Source organism: Buceros rhinoceros, unplaced genomic scaffold (assembly GCF_000710305.1).
Source record: "Buceros rhinoceros silvestris isolate BGI_N320 unplaced genomic scaffold, ASM71030v1 scaffold7261, whole genome shotgun sequence".
In the NCBI taxonomy this organism is placed as follows: Eukaryota; Metazoa; Chordata; class Aves; order Bucerotiformes; family Bucerotidae; genus Buceros; species Buceros rhinoceros.
In genome coordinates, this window is record NW_010392442.1 from 22,285 (window position 1) to 40,361 (window position 18,077).

Below are 18,077 nucleotides of genomic sequence, written 5' to 3' on the forward strand. Positions count from 1 at the left end.
AAGAGTGTAAGCACACGCGCACAAATGCACTTATGCCTGTAAGTATCTTGCAGGCTTACTGAAAAAATTATTGAACTTCTAGAGGCTTTTCCCCTCCCTCTTACATGCGTTCTTCAGCTTACATTTTTCATCGTACTTGCTGTTTTGAAGTGGGTGTTACACAATCTCTTGTAGAAACCTACCTCAGAAGAATATTAGAATTGTCCCAGGCCGTATTTCATAGTTGTGACTGACCTCTAAATACAGGTGAATAAATCCTTAGTAATTTGATGGTAATATGTTATAATTGTGAAATAAGGTAAATATAATTTCTCTTGGCTACAAGTAACTTCTTTATATAATTTTCATCTACTGGCTAAGGATATTAAATAGCTTATATATCGGTATCCATCATTTGCCTGCAAAGTTGGATAGTCCCTTTAATTTATATCCACTCATTTCTGATCACAGAGGCTACACAGCAGGTAATGACTGAAGTCAGGTAGAAAATCCTGTGACAGTTGTTGTGTAGTATAACGTGTTGGCTATACAGCACATTACATCAGTTGTAAATTCGGATTAATTTCTGTATGCAGGTAGCTACTTCATTTTGGTAAGAAAAATCATTAGTGTTTTTAATCTAAAATATCTGAATCAAACACAAATTCTAATTTATAGGAGCAGATTATTAAAATGCTCAAAGTAAAGGGAAAAGACTGGATTTATCAATTATATCATTATAATCAAGTTATAATACTACTAACTTTATTCATTGCCGTTAACAAAGATTAGGTCAGAGTAATCGCACTAATGCACATATACCAGCTACACAGTTCAAAGGATATGACTTCCTGTGTCGAATGATTGCTCATAATAATAATAAAAAAACTCTTGCTGTACAGTTTGTAGTATTTCCTGTATTTGAGAATATTTATACATAATATAACATACAAAAATATTTAAATGTTGTGGAGTATTTTTACCATCCAAACTTAATTTACAGGGAATAAAAACCCAAAAGTTTATCTACATTTCTTCTAAACTGCCAGTTCTAAAAGGCTAACTTTTAGTACCAAGAGGTGTTCTGAATATTGTCACTTCAGTTCCTTTTTTTTTTTTTCAGCCTTTTTTTCCCTGGAATTATTCTTAAAATACAATACACAAGCCTTCACATCTTAGCAGTAAATGTACAATATCTTACATTCCTCATTTCTGAAAAGATAATTCCAGGTAATAACATTATAGCTTTACGTGATTTTTAGAACAAGAAAGCAAACTGAGAGAATTATTTCAGTGGAATGTGTTGGGGTTAGGTCTTATCATCATAACAACTTTCTTTAGTGAATATGATCCCCCCCGGAATTCAGCCCAGTAAACACCATCCTGATACCGACTGCGGTAGTGTCCTCCGCGATACCAGACTCCATTGAGATTGGAATGAGCGCATGCATTGTACCACCATCCTCCCTTCTGGTAATGTGCACAGTTACCTGCAAGAGAAAGTTCTGATTCAGCCTTAGGAGTACAGGAAAAATCTCACAGCAAGCTAAGCACAACACAATTTTTTTTTTTTCTTAACTGTGTGTTTAACGTCTAGATACCATATGGTACAAGGTGAATTCAGGCTTCTTCAGGAGCCAGCTCTGTAATTAGGTTCTGCAGAGAGACTCATTAGTGTTACTCTTCCTTGCTGGAAAATCCGTTTGCATTATTGTCCCTGCCTCCACAGCATATTTTAGAGACCCTTGTTTAACGTAAATGATAAATATTTCAGTGCGAATTTTTGTTTCGGTGTTAATAAATATAAGGGTTGATTTATCAGTTTGTGTTTCATAAAATACCCGTTGGTAAATCCCTAAAAATGTAATTTCTTTTATTTGTGTGAGTGCGTATTTGTCCTTTTTAAAAAAAGGAAGAAAAAAAAAAGAGGGGGGAGAGGAGGCAGGAAGGGCAAAAAAGAAAAGCAACTGAAAGGGACCTTGTACCTGTGTAGACATCGTGGTCCCGGTCCAGCGTGGTGAACTGTTTACCATTGTGCCAAGTGAAAGAATCTCCCGCGTTGCCGTTGTAGCGTCCCAGTCTCAGCTTGTAGTATTCGCTCTCTGGCTCCAGTCTGAAGCTGGCGTACTCAGCAAATACTTTTCGACCTGACCAGTCTTCCATTGTTATGAGCAGTTTGTAGTTGCCTTGATTTGTTAACAAATAAATATTTTCTAATCCAAGCCAGTACTCTCCATCTATATTGCCAAATCCTTGCTGTAAAAGAAGCAAGAGAAGCCTCTGTTTTAGTGGTAAATCCGAGTGTATTCTTAAGTAGAAAACCATTTATTTCATAGAGACTTCCTCCTCTGGAAGGGTAAACACGCAAGTTCCTTTTCAGGCAAGCTGTTGGCCAGTCTCTAAAATCACACTTTAGGTTAACTTTGTAAATAATTTTTAGAGGGTGGAAAACATTAAACTGTTAATTTGTCCTAACCTTGTATGTCTCCCAGTTCCTGAAGAAGTTGACAGACCCATCCAGCCGTCTCTGAATGACTGTCCAGCCACCAGGGTCATGCCGTTGATCACACCAGACCTGCATAAGCTGGTTTGTGTTTTCTGGTTTTACAAGGTAGATGGAGCTTGTATCGTGGCCATCTTCTAATGCTTGTAGACAGTCTCTCCAGGGCCCTGTGTCAAAACAGAAGGGCTGCGTCAAAACGCAGTTGAGCATCTCTGTAATGCGGGGCCGTGTTTGAATCGGTAGCTTTTTACAGTAGATTTGCTTCTGTGGAATAGTGCGTTTGTTCTTCCCCTTACTGGAAGTACAGTGTTCACTGAGTGCTTTCAAACATTAATTTGTTGTAGCTTTATTTCTGAGTATTTCACAGTGAGTGACTGATTTAGGTAGATTATTTATTTTATTTAAGGCAGCTGCATTTATAACACTCATTAAATCTTCAAAGGAACTAAATATGAATGACTCTGTAGATTAGTAATTTCCTTTAGAAAATAAAATTATAAATTTTACTTTCTCAGCTTTTTAGATACCCAAAAATGTTACCGGCATGAACATTAAAAATGGAACTGGCACCAAAAATTGAGATTGTAGCTGTTATTGTTGTCACCTTAATAAATGATAACACGAATAGAAATTAAGATTTGTACCATGGAATGTCCACTTATATAGGGAAATTTTAGATACCTGAGATGAGTTGAAAAATAATTTGCATTCACAGAAATTACAGGTAATACTCTCCTATTTTTAGGAGAATGCTTTTTTTTTTTTGTTGAGGTTCATAGAGTCCATAAAGAACTTACTCTTTTTGAAAGTACCTTACACTGATGATTTTTAAAGAAATTTTCTCCAGTGGTAAAATAGTGAAATTCCATTTTAATGAGTCTGACACATTTAGGTATAAATGATTTAGGAGCCTGTGCTGGTATCTGCAGATACTCCCCCAGCGGCTTTGCTGTCTAAGCAGAAGTGAAGTCAACAAGAATACTCAGGATTAGGTATTAGAGACCACAGATTGATTTCCCCCCGAACACACTCAAGGAAGGAAGGCTGGTCACATCGTCTCAGGAGGAGTCTTACTGAAGCAGATGTTGCTATCAGGAGTAATTTCTCATAAATTATTTCAGTTTATCTACCCTTTTTCACAGTGCACTGTCCAGCACTGGTAATAGTAGAGCTGCCCTGTGCTCCGTTTTTGGTCTGTGGCCACCCTGTGGTGTTCTTGATTCCGTAGTCATATTCACAGACTCTACCTAGAGTGCTGCTTCTAAACCCCTTCTCCATTTCTCTTGTGGCTAATTGTTCAGTTTTCTGGCAATTTAGATGCGGATGCAGTATTCTGTGACACAGTTACATAGCTTATTACGCGGGGTGGAAGAAGACAAATGTAACAAATGCTGAAAACTTAAATTGCCCGTGTTTATTTTATGACAAAGAGTATGTAGTGGCACTTAAAGAACCGTGTCAGCTCAGAGTTGTTATTGAAGAAACTCGTAAAACAGTCAACCACAGCTTTTTGATCGTGTCTTCATAGAAATAAATGTATAGCAGTATGTGGTGTAGCGTTTACAGCTTGCTTATCTTGCCGTTTCTTTCTAGGCCACGTGGCAGTAGTGCTCTCCTGCACGATGCTTTTCTCTGAAAGTGCTTTAAGATGAAGATAAACTATTATAAATACTTCAGAGCAGGGTTTGCTGCTACTTTTCCATGACAGGTGGTTTTATTTTTTTTGTCAGATACAGGCTTTCCAAAATTTTGACTAAGGTGTGTAGTCTGAGATTTGTCATCTGACATAAGAAATGAAAGAGAACATACTGAAGACGACTGACCCCCACACAGGTCTCTGTAAGACACCACGGTTAACTCTGCCATATGAAAAAAATACACAATAATTAAGGGATATTTATGGTTTATTTCTGCGAAGCTCTTTCTTTGTACTTTGTAGCTTACTCTTCAGTAAGAAACCTATTCAGTGCTTTCTAGAAATACTCAGGTTGCTCAGAGTCCCATCCAACCTGACCTGGAATGTTTCCAGGGATGGGTCATCTACCACCTCTCTGGGCTACCTGTGCCAGTGTCCCTGAGGGCTGTTTTCCAGGGTGTCCTATTGACTAACTTCTTGAAGATTTGGAAGTTTGCTTTCCTAAAATTCACGGTCCTCTGCTTGTAACCTCTTCGGGCAACCTGGGCCAGCATCTCATCATCCTTAAGAATTTCTTCCTTATGTCTAATCTGAATCTCCCCTTTTCTAGAGTAAAACCATTACTCCATTGCCCTGTAGCTACAGGGCCTATTAAAACCTCCGTCCCCAGCTTTCTGACAGCCCCTTGAAGCACTGACAGCCCGCACTAGGGTCTCCCCGGAGCCTTCTCCAGCTGTCTCAGCCCGTCCTCACAGCAGAGGGGTTCCAGCCCTTGGATTGTGTCTGTGGCCTCCTCCAGACCTGCTCCAACGGCTCCATATAAGAATTGCTTTTACGAATTAGTCACCTAATTCTGCTCTGCACTGATTTTCACACTGTAATTTTTTTACAGAAATGAGATGTCATATTTCAAGCTCTTGTATACGTCTTTTATGGATTTGGTGAGACTCGGTAATCATACATAGTGCTTCTTGGGGACGTGGAAGCTTGGATCCACATAGCTTTTAATTAATTAAAAATCATTAATACAAAGGCAGGGAAAATATGAGCTTTGTTTTAAGACAGTGAAATAAGTTAAGTCTCGGCCTCTGTGCAGTTTATGTGCATAATAAATGTTTGGTTTTTGACACTTGTTGCCTACCTCTTCCAGCGAGTTACCAACTTCCAGCTATCTGCTGGGAGAAGAATACAGGAGATAAAACTACATAGCAAGGTTTTGGAACTTGTTAGGGATAGGTTTTTCATAGATACCTAAAATAGAGAAAGCAAAAAAACTTCAAACATATTACATTTGAACCTAGTAAATAGAGAAGAGTGAGCTGAACATGTGAAGTGAAAGCAGCACAGATGATCTCGATGGTACAATAATGGAGGTCACAAGGTATTTTTTAAGAAATAAAGTAAAAGAAAGAACATAAACATAACAGACATTAACAAGTTCAGAGAGTGTGCAGAGAAAATGCTTTAGACAGTTAGTCTGCACAAAGATTTTACAAGTTTGTGCGAGTCTCTGCAGGCATTGCAGTGCAGTTTGCTATTGTAGAAGGCAGCTAGGGAAAAGGGTAAGGAACTGACCTGGCTAAATCACGACCTTCCAGCAGCTTTGAAAACATGAAGAAAGCCGAGACAAAGTAGATGCTAACTCATAGTATTAGGCATGGCTGGTTGTTTGTGGGTTTTGGTTGCTTTTTAGCAAACAACAAACAAGAAAAAAATCCACAAACCAACAGTGTGGACAAAAGGTACAGAATTATATATAAAGCCACTGAGACTAGTAGGACTGTAGTAAGTCTGTGATCGAGGGAAAATACTGAGCTGCTGCTTTGTGAAGAAGGAGAGCCATCAACAAATCAAACTGAGAAGGCATTTAATATTTTTCATTTTGCTTCAGTTCTAATTGTCCAAGGTGGCTGTGATCAGATTTTTAGTATAGCCAGGAGCTTTGGCAAAGGTCAAGACTCAAGACACAAACAGATGGGTAAAATGTAGGTGGATTTTTTCCCAGTGACTGGGCAGTTGCGGACTTGGCGCGTTTTGTTTTGTGGGATGTTGGTTGTGGGTATAGGAGTAGTGGGGTTAGTATTTCTGTGGGGTTTTCCTCACTTATCCTATACAGGTGGGTGAAGCATCATTTACACCAGTAATTGTGGGGAGGGATTTTGATTGAGGTGTACTTTGTAAATCGAGAACATTCTGGAGGGTGAGGAAAAGGTATTAAATGTTCCTTGCTCAAAAAGAAAGAAGGTGAGAGGAGGTTACCCTGGAAAGTAAAGGTTAAATAGCTTAACTTCAGTTGTTGGAAATTTGCTTGAGTGCTCCAAACTGCTGCAACTGAGAAAATAAGGAGAGAAAACAGTATTATAATGGATTTGTGCAGAAGAAATGTGAAACTTTGCTTTTCTGATAAATTATGTACATAGGGGAGAAGTAGCAGATGTCTGTGATTCTGGATAAGATTTGACTCTGGAAGGCTCTGGAGATCCCCATGAATAGTAGCTGGATCAGCACTGCTTTTTCAGGTGAGGATCTAGGGGTTCTGCAGGGTTTCAAGTTGGTCATGAGTCAATGTCTTCCTTTGCAAAAGAGGGAAATGCTGTATGAGGATAGATCAACCAAAGTACTACGCACATGAAGTAACTTTTTTATTCTGCTGTGTGATGGTGAAGACTCAGCTCCTGTTTGGGTACTTAAAAGCACAAGGAAGAGATGGACCAACTGATGAGTTTTCCCATTCCTGTTACACTCTTCTGAGAAAGGTCTTAAAGTTTGAAAGATACTTACAGAAAGATACAGAAATACTGTACTAAGCCTGACCCTACTTTGAGATCAAAGTCAAAATGTAGTTATTGAAGAGGCCATCCTGTAGTGTATTGCTCCAAAGAAACAGATCTGATTTCCTCTGGTTTTTGTTAGTTTGGTTGGGTTTTTTACATAGAACATCACGGTAATTTTGGCTGAGGTTCTGTGTGCAAGTTTTGGTGGGTTCATCTCTGGCAATACTGCGAGATAACTGCTTTGTAGCAGAGTGTTTTAGGACTCTGCTTTAGACTGAAACACCTCCTCCGGTTTCTTTCATTGTGGATACCTCCATGGAGAAATAACTCTTTCTTTAAAAAGTGGCAGTTGCATTATTTGATAATTCTAAAGAGTTTGATGATATCGTTTGGAGTGTGTTGCAGATAGCTTTGTAACATGTTCTGAGTGCAGTTTATGTGCCTTGTTGTTTCAGTCTTAGTCTCAGATGTCTGTGGGTGCCCTAGCTTTTCTGAAGCAAGTACATGCTGCCCACACACTGAAGAACAGACTTCCTGTAGGAGACACATAATACTGGAACTATTTTTTTGCTAAATATGTGGGACCAGAGGTGAAATTGGATTCTTTACCTGTTACTTCTTTATCATGTAGATCAACTGATCTCTAATGTGATTTCAGATGCCTCTGCTCTTACTTATGGCAGAACTCCTAAGACTTAATACTGGCTGTGTAATACCCCTTACTATTCCACCACTTGCTTCCCTCTGCTGCTGTCTTACAGCACAAGCGCCCTGCGTGAGGTACTGAGCAGATATGTATTCCTTTTTGAGTTAGAAGCACAAAAATTATCACATACTAGATCAACAAACTTGAAATAACTTCATAAATGTTTACACAAAAAGTGGCAAACTTCAGCTATTATGAATTACAGCAGTTAGGTCTGGGGCACAGGTAAATAAAATTTAGATGATTGACTGTTGATGAGTAAGATTCTCCTGCAGCTCTTTTATCTCGTACATGTAATAAATGGTGGGTTTGTCTTGGCAAAGTAACAGAAAAATCTGTGGGGCTAGTGTGTCTGAATCAGACATTCAGAATTCCTTTTTTTTTTTCTGTGCTTGTACTACAACGTTGGATATCAAAAATACACACAGAAGACATCAGCTCTATCTTGTATCTAAGAAATCTCCGTTCGAAATAATTGATTTGCATTTAGTTTGCTGTCTGCATTTTTGATACTACAATTAAAATGTTGCCCAGTGCATATCAGGATAAACCAATGTAGACATGTCAGGAATATTACAGACATATCAATAATATTAAATGGTGGGTTTGTCTTGGCAAAGTAACAGAAAAATCTGTGGGGCTAGTGTGTCTGAATCAGACATTCAGAATCCTTTTTTTTTTTCTGTGCTTGTACTACAACGTGGATATCAAAAATACACACAGAAGACATCAGCTCTATCTTGTATCTAAGAAATCTCCGTTCGAAATAATTGATTTGCATTTAGTTTGCTGTCTGCATTTTTGATACTACAATTAAAATGTTGCCCAGTGCATATCAGGATAAACCAATGTAGACATGTCAGGAATATTACAGACATATCAATAATATTACTTACCAGATGGTTTATCAGTTGAGGTCGGTATGCTAGTAACTGCAGGCATGGTTGGTAGGGTAGGTGGCAGCACCTTTAAGTTCTGATCGCTCTGAATCTCGTTAGTAGATATCTGGTTGATAATGCGATTGTAAGTAGGAGGCTGGTACACCTTAGGTGGAGGCTGTGGAGTTTGTGGCAGTGGCTTTACAGCTGGCACTCTTTGACAGTGTTCTTCCAGTTGGGCAATTATTATTGACTGATTATTGGCAATTGACATCAAATGTTGGTACTTGTGCTCTAAGTCTTTGTACTTGTTTGCAAGCTGCAGCATATCTGCAGTTTGGTTCAAAATCTTATTCTCCAGCTGAGAAAGTTCTAAGGCATTGTCACGCTTTCGGATAATTTCATGTAGTAACTGCATATAGAGTTGTGTGACACGGGAATTCATATTTCTGCTCTCTTTCCTTAAGAGTTTAACCTCATTAACAATCCCACCATCCACCTCTACCAGTTGCTGGAGGGTTTCTATTTGTCTCTTTTGTTTAAGAAGTTCATTGTTAAGTAGCTGTAGTTCTTGTTTATTTACCCTGTTTTCAAGTAGAACTTCAGGCTCCTTAGAATTAACACAAATGGCACCTGTCACTCTCTGCTGAGGTACGATAAAGGTGTAAGTGCATTTGTCCTGTGTGTCGCTGGAACGCTTGTATCTGTTCATATAAATGAATTCTTGTTCCGCTTCCTCATCGTTGCCTTCGAATTCCTGTGTTTCACTTGCAGAAGCTCCCACAACAGATAGTAGCATTAAACAGATGAATCGTCCTGTCATCATGATCCTCGAGTTCTGGTCAAATATTCTTCTGCAAAGAACTCTTTAAAATCTGTTTTAAAACAAAGTTAAGACTGAGTAACAAACAGGAAATCAATGCAAACTTACAACTGATAATCCGTTCTAAAGCTGCAGAACTATTTACATGGTCACTAGTATGTCTTGCACAAAGGAGATATTTTTCTTTCCCAGCATGAACTTCTGTTGGTTATAGAGGACATCATGGTGAATAGTTGTGTCATTCTATGCCCAGAAGTGTAGTTACTAATTGCTGGTTTATCTAAAGCCTGCCAAGAACCACAAGAAACTTAAGTAATAAAATACCAGGATTTTGAAGAGTTCTTTCTTCCAGGCAAGTTCCACAAAAGTTTCCAAGATTGGTGTTTTCATTTAAATACAAATTACATTTTCATTTCTTACAGTTACAAATATAATCTTTAAATATAAACAGAATGTAAGTTAATATGTGCTGTTTAAAAGTCTAAAAATATCAGACAGCCCATGTGACGTGTTTTATAATTGCATGTGTATTGCAGGAGATAGAGCTTAGGTGACATGTAAGAATTTTAGTCAGCAGTGTCGAACCACATAGTTTGAAGAAAAACAGGAGTGGGGGACTTAATCTACATCAGTCCGTAATAATTATAAATTAAAAACTCTACTGCCCAAATAGCATAGGCAGTAAAATCTGTTCTTTTTCCAGACTAGTAGAATGTACAACTTAAATATTTATTGTGGCTCTCACTGGAGACTTTACAGGCAACAGTTGTCTTGGAAACATGAGTTTAGTCACTACTGTCCGAAATGCCCTTGTCACAAATCACTTTCTCATCAGCTGCTTGAACAGCGCTTTGATATTGTGTATTTCTAACAGCTTTTTGTTGTTGAATTTTTATAGGCATGTGTATATATAACCTAGTTCTCTTCAATAAAATGGGGAGGGGTGGGGTGCAGTATGGAGCTTTTTCAGTATGTAAAGCCTACTGTATTCTTTTTAAAACCAAGGTGGTGTTACCATCATCATTTTCTTTGCTTGTAAAACATTTCACATGTTTAACCATCGCCTTACTGCTTGGTCATCCTCAGTACAACGGAATTCTTTAAATTACGTGAAATGATGATAGTAACAGCTGTGAGAAGCTGGAATGAGTCCAGCTGAGCTCAACCAACGTGGATAGCTGGAGGCTGGCAGACATGACTTATGGGGAGCAGTAGAAAGAGCTAGGTTTGTTTCGAAGAGAAGGTGAAGGAGACATCTTACTGCTGTCTTCAACTTCTTAAGAGGTGTTTGTAGAGAAGATGGATTCTTTTCGGAAGCGCACAGTGGAATTATAATGGTCAATGGATACAAATACCCTGAGGAAAAATTAATTCAAGTATTTTAGAAAACCCAGAAAAATTTTCACAGTGAAGGTGACCAAGGACTGAAGAGGTGGTGGAATCTCCATTCCTAGAAACATGTAAAGTTTTGATTTAGGCAAGGCTCTTGAGCAGCCTGGTCTAGTGTTGAAATTAGCCTTACTTTGCAAGACAAAGGTGAGGTCCCATCCAGTCTAAATGGTTCTGTGCTTCTAGGCAGCTGCTGACTTAAGAAATTTTTTTAAGAGGTTCAAGATACGGATGGATGTGCATGCTTAAATAATTACTCGTACTGAGAAGAGATATGGTTGTCATTCTTTCACATTTTTCTGTTGTTCGAAATAATCCATGAAAGTTTCTGTAAATACCTCTGCAAATGATTCAAACAAAAGTGACCAGGTCTAGATCCTTCTTAAAGCTTTTGGATACACATTTTTGCCGCCTTATTTGAAGTAAAGTCGTTTTCATTTTGAAAACAGAAAGGAACTGTGCTTTACAGAACTTGTCAAGAATCTTGAAAACTTGTCAGCTAGAAGTCTGAAATAATCCATGAAAGCTTCTGTAAATATCTCTGCAAATGATTCAAACAAAAGCGACCAGGTCTAGATCCTTCTTAAAGCTTTTGGATACACATTTTTGCCGCCTTATTTGAAGTAAAGTCGTTTTCATTTTGAAAACAGAAAGGAACTGTGCTTTACAGAACTTGTCAAGAATCTTGAAAACTTGTCAGCTAGAAGTCTGGAGTTTGACATGGTTTCTGTAAGTAAAGGAATGTTATTTGGAGCCCTGGAAAACAGGGACCGTAAATTTACCAGACAGCTTTAACTTGCATAATCAGCGTTTGCACAGCAGGTCACACTTGGAAACCCTGGCAGTTTTCCAGGCCTCATATTTCTGCACAGATGGACTGTTTTTGCAAATGTCTCTCATGTATAGGCGTAAAATGGGTTTTATTTCACTGTTTGAATTGAAATCTTTTTCTACCCACCACCCCAGCACCACTACTAACCCCCCCTCCAAAAAAAAAACCCTAATTATTGAGACCACTGAAAAGAAACTGAATTTTTCCTCAGATTTTTTAACAACTGTTTAAGAAAAAAATGGAACAGAGTTCATCAGCCTCATCTCAACATACCGGTTCAAACATCTTTCAAAACAGAATAGAACAGACGATGTCAGTTGGCAGGGACCTACAATGATCACCTAGTCCAACTGCCTGACCGCGTCGGGGCACGTTACTGAGAGCATTGTCCAAATGCCTCTTGAACAGCGCCAGGCTCGGAACATCGACCAGCTCTCTAGGAAGCCTGTTCCAGGGTTCGACCACTGTTTGCAGCAGTAAGCCATCAGTGAATGACATCAGCATGATTAGACCGTGCTGAAAGGAGGTTTCTCTCGTGACCTTGTCTGCATGTCACCTTTTCTAAGGTGTTCTTGCTATAAGAAAAAGCATTGGAAGGAAAAGTACATGGTGAGAGAATGCGCCTGTACCAATAGAAAGAACCTCCATACTGTCCTCAGATGTCCTTCTTCCTGCAGAGTCTGTGTATGAAGTGATCTCTTCTTAAGACTTCTATTGTCTGTACTTGTTCACTTAAAAGTTCAGAATGAGGCTATTTGTTGCATATTGTGACGGACTACGTGACATAAATGGCATTTCTTCTTCTCTGCAGTCAGATTGAAATGAAGTTCGTAACCAACATGCTTGTTTGAACAACTCTTGAGGATTAAACTTCCAGGGAGAGAAAAGCTTTCTAGAGGAAGTGGGGAGGGAACCAGGGAAACAATTTCAAGGAAGGATTTAATGCTTTTTAATATCATCCTCCTCCTACTTTTTGAGTAGGAGAGCATCAGATTCTGAGGACATCAGAATTTCTTCCCATGGGAAAGGAAGATCTTACTCAGTATCTAGCACACTAGCTTTCAGTTTTCTTTTGTGGCACTTATGCCAAGTAATTGCTAATACTTTCTTTACTTAACTAGTGCCGTTGCTTGCTGATTGCTCAGTTCTTCTACTTTCTGGGGCTCAGCCCCTCTCTGCCTCACTCCTTCTCCCAGTAGTTCTTCTGCAGTGGACTGGGAGGGAACTATATTGCTGGGGCCGTATTTGTCCCCCGTGCAAAATTCCACTTAGGTCGCTGTAGGCTTTTCAACCTCACCATTGCACAAAACTACATTATGTAAAAGAGTGCTTGCAGGTTTGGTGCAAATATTCTTAATAACTGGAAATACAGCATGGCTCTCTTTCATCCTCATGCACACTGACACTCATGCACACTTCAACGAACAAGCCTACAAAAAAAAAATGGGAGGAGCGAAAAAGAAAAGATGTGTGTCGTTTTAATTGAAAATCAAATAGAAGTTTTAATTAGAAGTAGTATGGAAGTTTGAAGTAAATTCCTGTCTAGATTCTGGCTGTTCCAAGACTTGTGTACTCATAAAAGCACTTTTCATGGAGCTGAGTTAGGACAAACTTACTCCCATGCAGACACACCTAAAACCAATTTTGTGTATGTTTATCCTACTTGGGACTATATATTACTTTATTCAGGAAAAATAATAGGTTTTTTATTCTGTTATCTTTTGCCAGTATAAATCTGTATGAAGACTTCTGGCAGCATCGTTGTGTGGGTTATAATAATAGTATTTTTCAAACTCTTAGTCAGCATAAGCACTTTGGTTAAAATTTCAGTTGGTAGACCAAATACTGGCTGATCTGTTCATATCACTGGAAATAGGTAATAAGAAGTTGGTTTGTTTGCTTTCATTGTTTGCCCAAATGAGGATTTTCCCATGATCTGGTGGAAAAAAAAGGAAATAAACTTTCTGAAAGGGATATCAGATGTTTCAGCATTTGATGGGGTTTTTTTTCCTGTCCCTTAAAGGGAAAAAGTAAATAAAATCTTTCTTTGGCTTTGCTTTAAAGTATTTTTCTCTCCTGTACTCTCCCATGCTTATATGGGACTTTCGGTAGTCAAAATATATTACCCTTTGATTGTTACGAGTATCTTGAAATTTTCATGTGATATTTCAATGAGATTCAAGTATTTTGCCATCTAAAGTTATACAGGTGTTTCACATCCTCTAGTTTAAGTACTGTCGTGATCTTGAAGTGGTAAAGGTAAAAATACTTCTATGTGCAAAGTCTTACTCTTTGGCAAATGTTCTTTCTTAATCAGCTTCCCTTAAGAGGAAGCGTTAAAGGTAGCAATGTCTAGCATTATGCTTTTTTTTTTTTAACTACTTAGGACAATATACGCATTTCATTATGGATATTCCAGCATGTATAGCTTTTTTCATTATTTGTTGGTTCTGATGCCGTGCTTCAGAGGATGTTATTTTTACAAAATAGACTGGTTACCTATCTCTTTCTGATTTTATGAAACATTCTATCGAACCTTGGGATTTTTCTGTACAAAAGAGAACTAAGGTATATCTCCGTCACATGAAAAATATGGCTTGTAATAACATAATAAAGTATCCCTAAGCTTATCTGGAAATGCTACCCAGTAGCCTTTCAATGCTATGGCTTTTTTTTTGTTGGATGAAATTAAGAGACATCTGCAGTATTACTCTGGAAGGAGAGATGTTTATGAAAGCCCGAGTGTGTATTGTCAACACTGTTGCGTCTTGATCTAAAGTGTTTTTGCAGTGTGGATTCTTTCAGCTGTTGAGAGGTTGGCCTCTTATCTCAGGGAGTTCATACTGTGTTGTTTTTACACCTACACTTCTCTGTGTTCTGCAAAAGAGACTGAGGCTGTGGGAAGACCATTGGATGGTGTCTGGGAACTTAATTACGCTGTACTCTGGCTTACAAATCAGTTAAAGGAGGAAATGTTTGGACATTTAAGGAGGACATCAGCTGTACTATAGCATTTTAGATAAATATAAAAGCAAAATGATGATCCGTCTAAATCTTGTGTGGAAAACCTTAACTAAGATAAGTGTGGAAGAGCAGGCAATTTAAGTTTTGTATCTTGCATTCGTATGGATTATTCCAATAGATAAGGAGCACAAACCAGAAAGTAAAAGCAGTAGAATTGTTTCTTGCTGCTGCTCTTCTGCATATAATAATGCCAGAGTAGGTATGAAAGTGTGATGCACTGAGCTATTTTAAGTGCAGCTGTTGTAAAAGTGATACCTGACACTGTGTCTACCCGTGGAGACCGCTTTACAGAGAAGGCAATTTCTGTGCTAAAACTCGGATGCTACCCAAGGGCCTTCCTGGGGACTTCTAGTTGCAACTAGTTACATTGCAGTACTGGTGGATTTATTACAACAATCGAATTAAGAAAAAACACTACCAATAGGTTTGAGGAGCCAATCCATCAGAACCTGGTGTATGGTGAAGATAGCAGCAATTCACTTCAGAAAGTTAGAATAGCTTTATAGTAGCCTGTATGTCACAGCTCAGGAACTAAGGAGACATTTTTAGTTTATTAGGCTTTAGTTATAATAACCATTGTAAACAAGGTTAGGTAGTAGGTTTCCTGTGTGACCTTTTACACTTAAGCAGGAGCGCTTGGTAGGCTGTTAAAATAAAATAGAATTCTTCTTTTAAGTCATTGTGGCTTTGGGTAACAACTGTTGTTTTACGGCAGACTGCTACCATTTTCTGTCGTTGTCACTCAACCTCCCTAAAAAGGCTTCCAGGGTATTACATTGCTTAGAAAGTTAATTCCAGACTTTGGAGGGGGGGGGTTAGTTTTTTCTCTTTCACTCTGTTTTCTGTATATGGATTTAGGTGGGGCATTTTGGGGGCAGGGGGAGGGGAGGGGTGATGTTTGTTTGTTTTGTAATAGGTGACTCTCACTTCATTGAAGAGTGGATAAGCATGGGCCAAAACTTACAGTTTATTCCCATCACTGTAAATTTCTGTGTCTCAAGGGCTTGGTAGGCTAGAGACTGGATAGGCATGGTCCAACACTTACAGTTTATTCCCATCACTGTAAATTTCTGTGTCTCAAGGGCTTGGTAGTCTAGAGACTGTGTTGTTAACAGTGTGTGCAGGTCTAACATGCCAGAATTGAATGTGCCATAATTAGACCGATAACTTCAGAGCCTTTTAGAAATACTCAGAGTTGAACAAACACCTGTGCAAGAAGGGTGGGATACTCACTTTTTGCACGACAATGGTATTTGCTGTATGTTGTTTTGACTTGGAAGAAAAAAGTAGCAGAGCTATGCCACATACAGATGAGCTCGTTTTGCTATGCTGAATTGCTGTTACAAAATTCGGTTCTGTGGGTTAGTTCTTGTGCGCTGGTTGTATTTACTACAAGGAGGCTCGCAGTCATTGATGGGCTGGCTTTTCCCGCATACCTGACTTGCTGTGGTACCTTTTGTATAGATTCCTCAAGCATTTAGACATGAGGGCTCATTCACAAAAGGCACAGTGTTAGCTACTGCAGCGTTTATTCTTGAAAAGATAACTAATTCACCATAGTTTGATAATTGTTCGTTCTAAAGAAGCATGAAAAATTAGCAACAGATTTTCACTGCTGCTTTCACGTTGTTGTCTTTGATACTAAAAGGGTTGTTTAGTGCAGTTTTAAATTTTAATTGGATTATAAAAGCAAATGGAGCAAGGGTGTCAAAAATGCAAGAATCTTAATATAAAAAGATCAGAGAGTTTGGGCTTTGTTAACAAACATTAGTTTCTGCTTCTGCAGGGTCCTTTGATAGTCACTGTGGACTTCGAGTTAGCTGGCATGTTCCAGGCACCAGGCCAGTAATATGATCTGGATTTCACAACACTGCTGTGATAAGATAGATAAGCATGAATTTTCTGAAGCTGCTTTCTCTTTCTCCCTGCCCCTTTTCTCAGAGCTCGTGCTCTGTTCTTACTCCTTCTCCCAAACATTTTCTTGCATTCAGTGATACTAATCCATCCTCTCAATTTTTCAGGATGTCTTTGTATTTAATGTGATTTATTAATAATATTTGCTCTTTTCTAAGGAGAGGGACTTTCACTGGTACAGGTTTTCTTTTAGAATTAACTCGTAGCTAGATTATTAGGTGAAGAGTGCTGCTGTGAAAAAGCTGAACACTGATTTTTTCAGTTTTGTAAAAGGAAAGAGCAAGTCGCAGTGAAAATACGGCACGGTAGTATGCGTGCCACATGTATCGAAAGCTTTAAAGTTTTGTTTGAAGTTTTAAAGTAAATACATATAGGGGATAGGGAAGGGCTGACACATAATAGCATGCAGTTTCAGCTATGAAAACATTATGTAAAACTAAGTTGGAAAATTTAACTCTAGACTTATGGGGGGAGAATGGTTTTTGGTATTTTGCCACTAGTTCCTTGATTCCCCTGTAGGCAGTGCCACACTGACAGAAACCAATTAATCGCCTTAGATTCTTTTTATAATGCATTCTATACTCAGCCTTTCTGTTCACTTAAAACTGCGGTGAAATTTTGGTTCAAGCACTAGTTTATCCTTCTTAAATACTTTTTTTCACTAAGGGGGATGGATGACTAAAGCAATGCTTCAGAATGTATCTGAAGTGGCTCTTGGAGAGCTTTTGTTTTGAAATACTATCAAGTGCTACAAGAAACTTTAAAAGACTATGTATCTTTTGCTGCTATGCAGCTTTTCTTCTAGTTTTGGCAAAAGAACCTTTTTAGTTTCAAGACGTACAGATTTTCTTTCTGGATTACCAAGAATTTCAGTCACGTTGTTTGGGGATTGTTCTGTGTGCTTTACTGAAGTTCTGTCATAGACGTGGAATGTAATTACTGAAAGAGGGCACTGCTTTTGTTGTTGCTTCCCTTAACAGCGGCCTCACCTTATTTTCACTTAATCCAATCACTACCAAAAGTGCTCATACTGTGTGCTCAGATGTGTGCTTGCACATTGTCCATAACAGCCCTTAAACAGATTCACATTTTATTAAGTGTGACTCATTTTGTCCATGAAAAATAGTGGTTAGATCATAGAGTAAATATTTAATGCTTACACAAAGGTACTCATAAATGCTAGGTTCTTTATTGCATAAAATTTTTGCAAAATCTTTCAAGTATTTATTATTAAAAGTTCCAGGAACTTTTATACCTCCTCCATCAGACATCAGTTTAAGAAAGGCTGAATGGGAGATCTTACAGTTTTTAATACAGGTAGTCCTTTAGAAAAGTTATTATAGAAATTAGTGTGTCCTAGAAGGTTTGTTGGAAGGCATACGCATTTTCAGCACGTTTGAGGAAGCAGGAAGCCCAAAGTTACATGCAGAATTAAGTAAGATAAAATACTTCATATTCTTTAATGGTAAGAAGGCTTTTCACTGCCTGGCATCATAAAATGTCTCAATTATCTTTACAGCTATATTTTAATACTCGGGAAAGGAAGGGAAAAAAAAAAAGAGAGGCTCGCTGCGTTCCGGGGGGGAGCCGCGGTGTCTGTGGCCAGCTCGCCCCGCTCA

At 38.5% G+C, this 18,077-nt stretch overlaps 1 protein-coding gene across 2 annotated transcripts; it reads right to left on the reverse strand.

The window, feature by feature from the left end:
- Positions 1-733: 733 nt before the first annotated feature.
- On the reverse strand, positions 734-9,352 carry ANGPTL2 (angiopoietin-like 2). 2 transcript variants are annotated; one of them, XM_010144473.1, is made up of 5 exons: positions 8,532-9,346; positions 3,047-3,070; positions 2,456-2,668; positions 1,965-2,235; positions 1,148-1,469 (listed from the first exon to the last, which is right to left on the reverse strand). In XM_010144473.1, the coding sequence occupies exons 1-5, from the start codon at positions 9,300-9,302 to the stop codon at positions 1,270-1,272; spliced, it is 1,479 nt and encodes a 492-aa protein (XP_010142775.1). In that variant the 5' UTR covers positions 9,303-9,346; the 3' UTR covers positions 1,148-1,269. The 2 variants fall into 2 exon arrangements, with proteins under 2 accessions (XP_010142776.1, XP_010142775.1); XM_010144474.1 differs by lacking the exon at positions 3,047-3,070 and having other exon boundaries at positions 734-1,469; positions 2,456-2,649; positions 8,495-9,352.
- Positions 9,353-18,077: the final 8,725 nt, after the last annotated feature.

Coding starts and splice junctions, on each gene's coding strand:
- ANGPTL2 (XM_010144473.1), bottom strand. CDS start 9,302: ATGATGACAGGACGATTCATCTGTTTAATGCTACTATCTGTTGTGGGA. Junction 2,669..3,046: donor AATCTCAATTTTTGGTGCCA/GTTCCATTTTTA, acceptor GTTTTGACGCAG/CCCTTCTGTTTTGACACAGG. Junction 2,236..2,455: donor GGAACTGGGAGACATACAAG/GTTAGGACAAAT, acceptor CTTCTTTTACAG/CAAGGATTTGGCAATATAGA.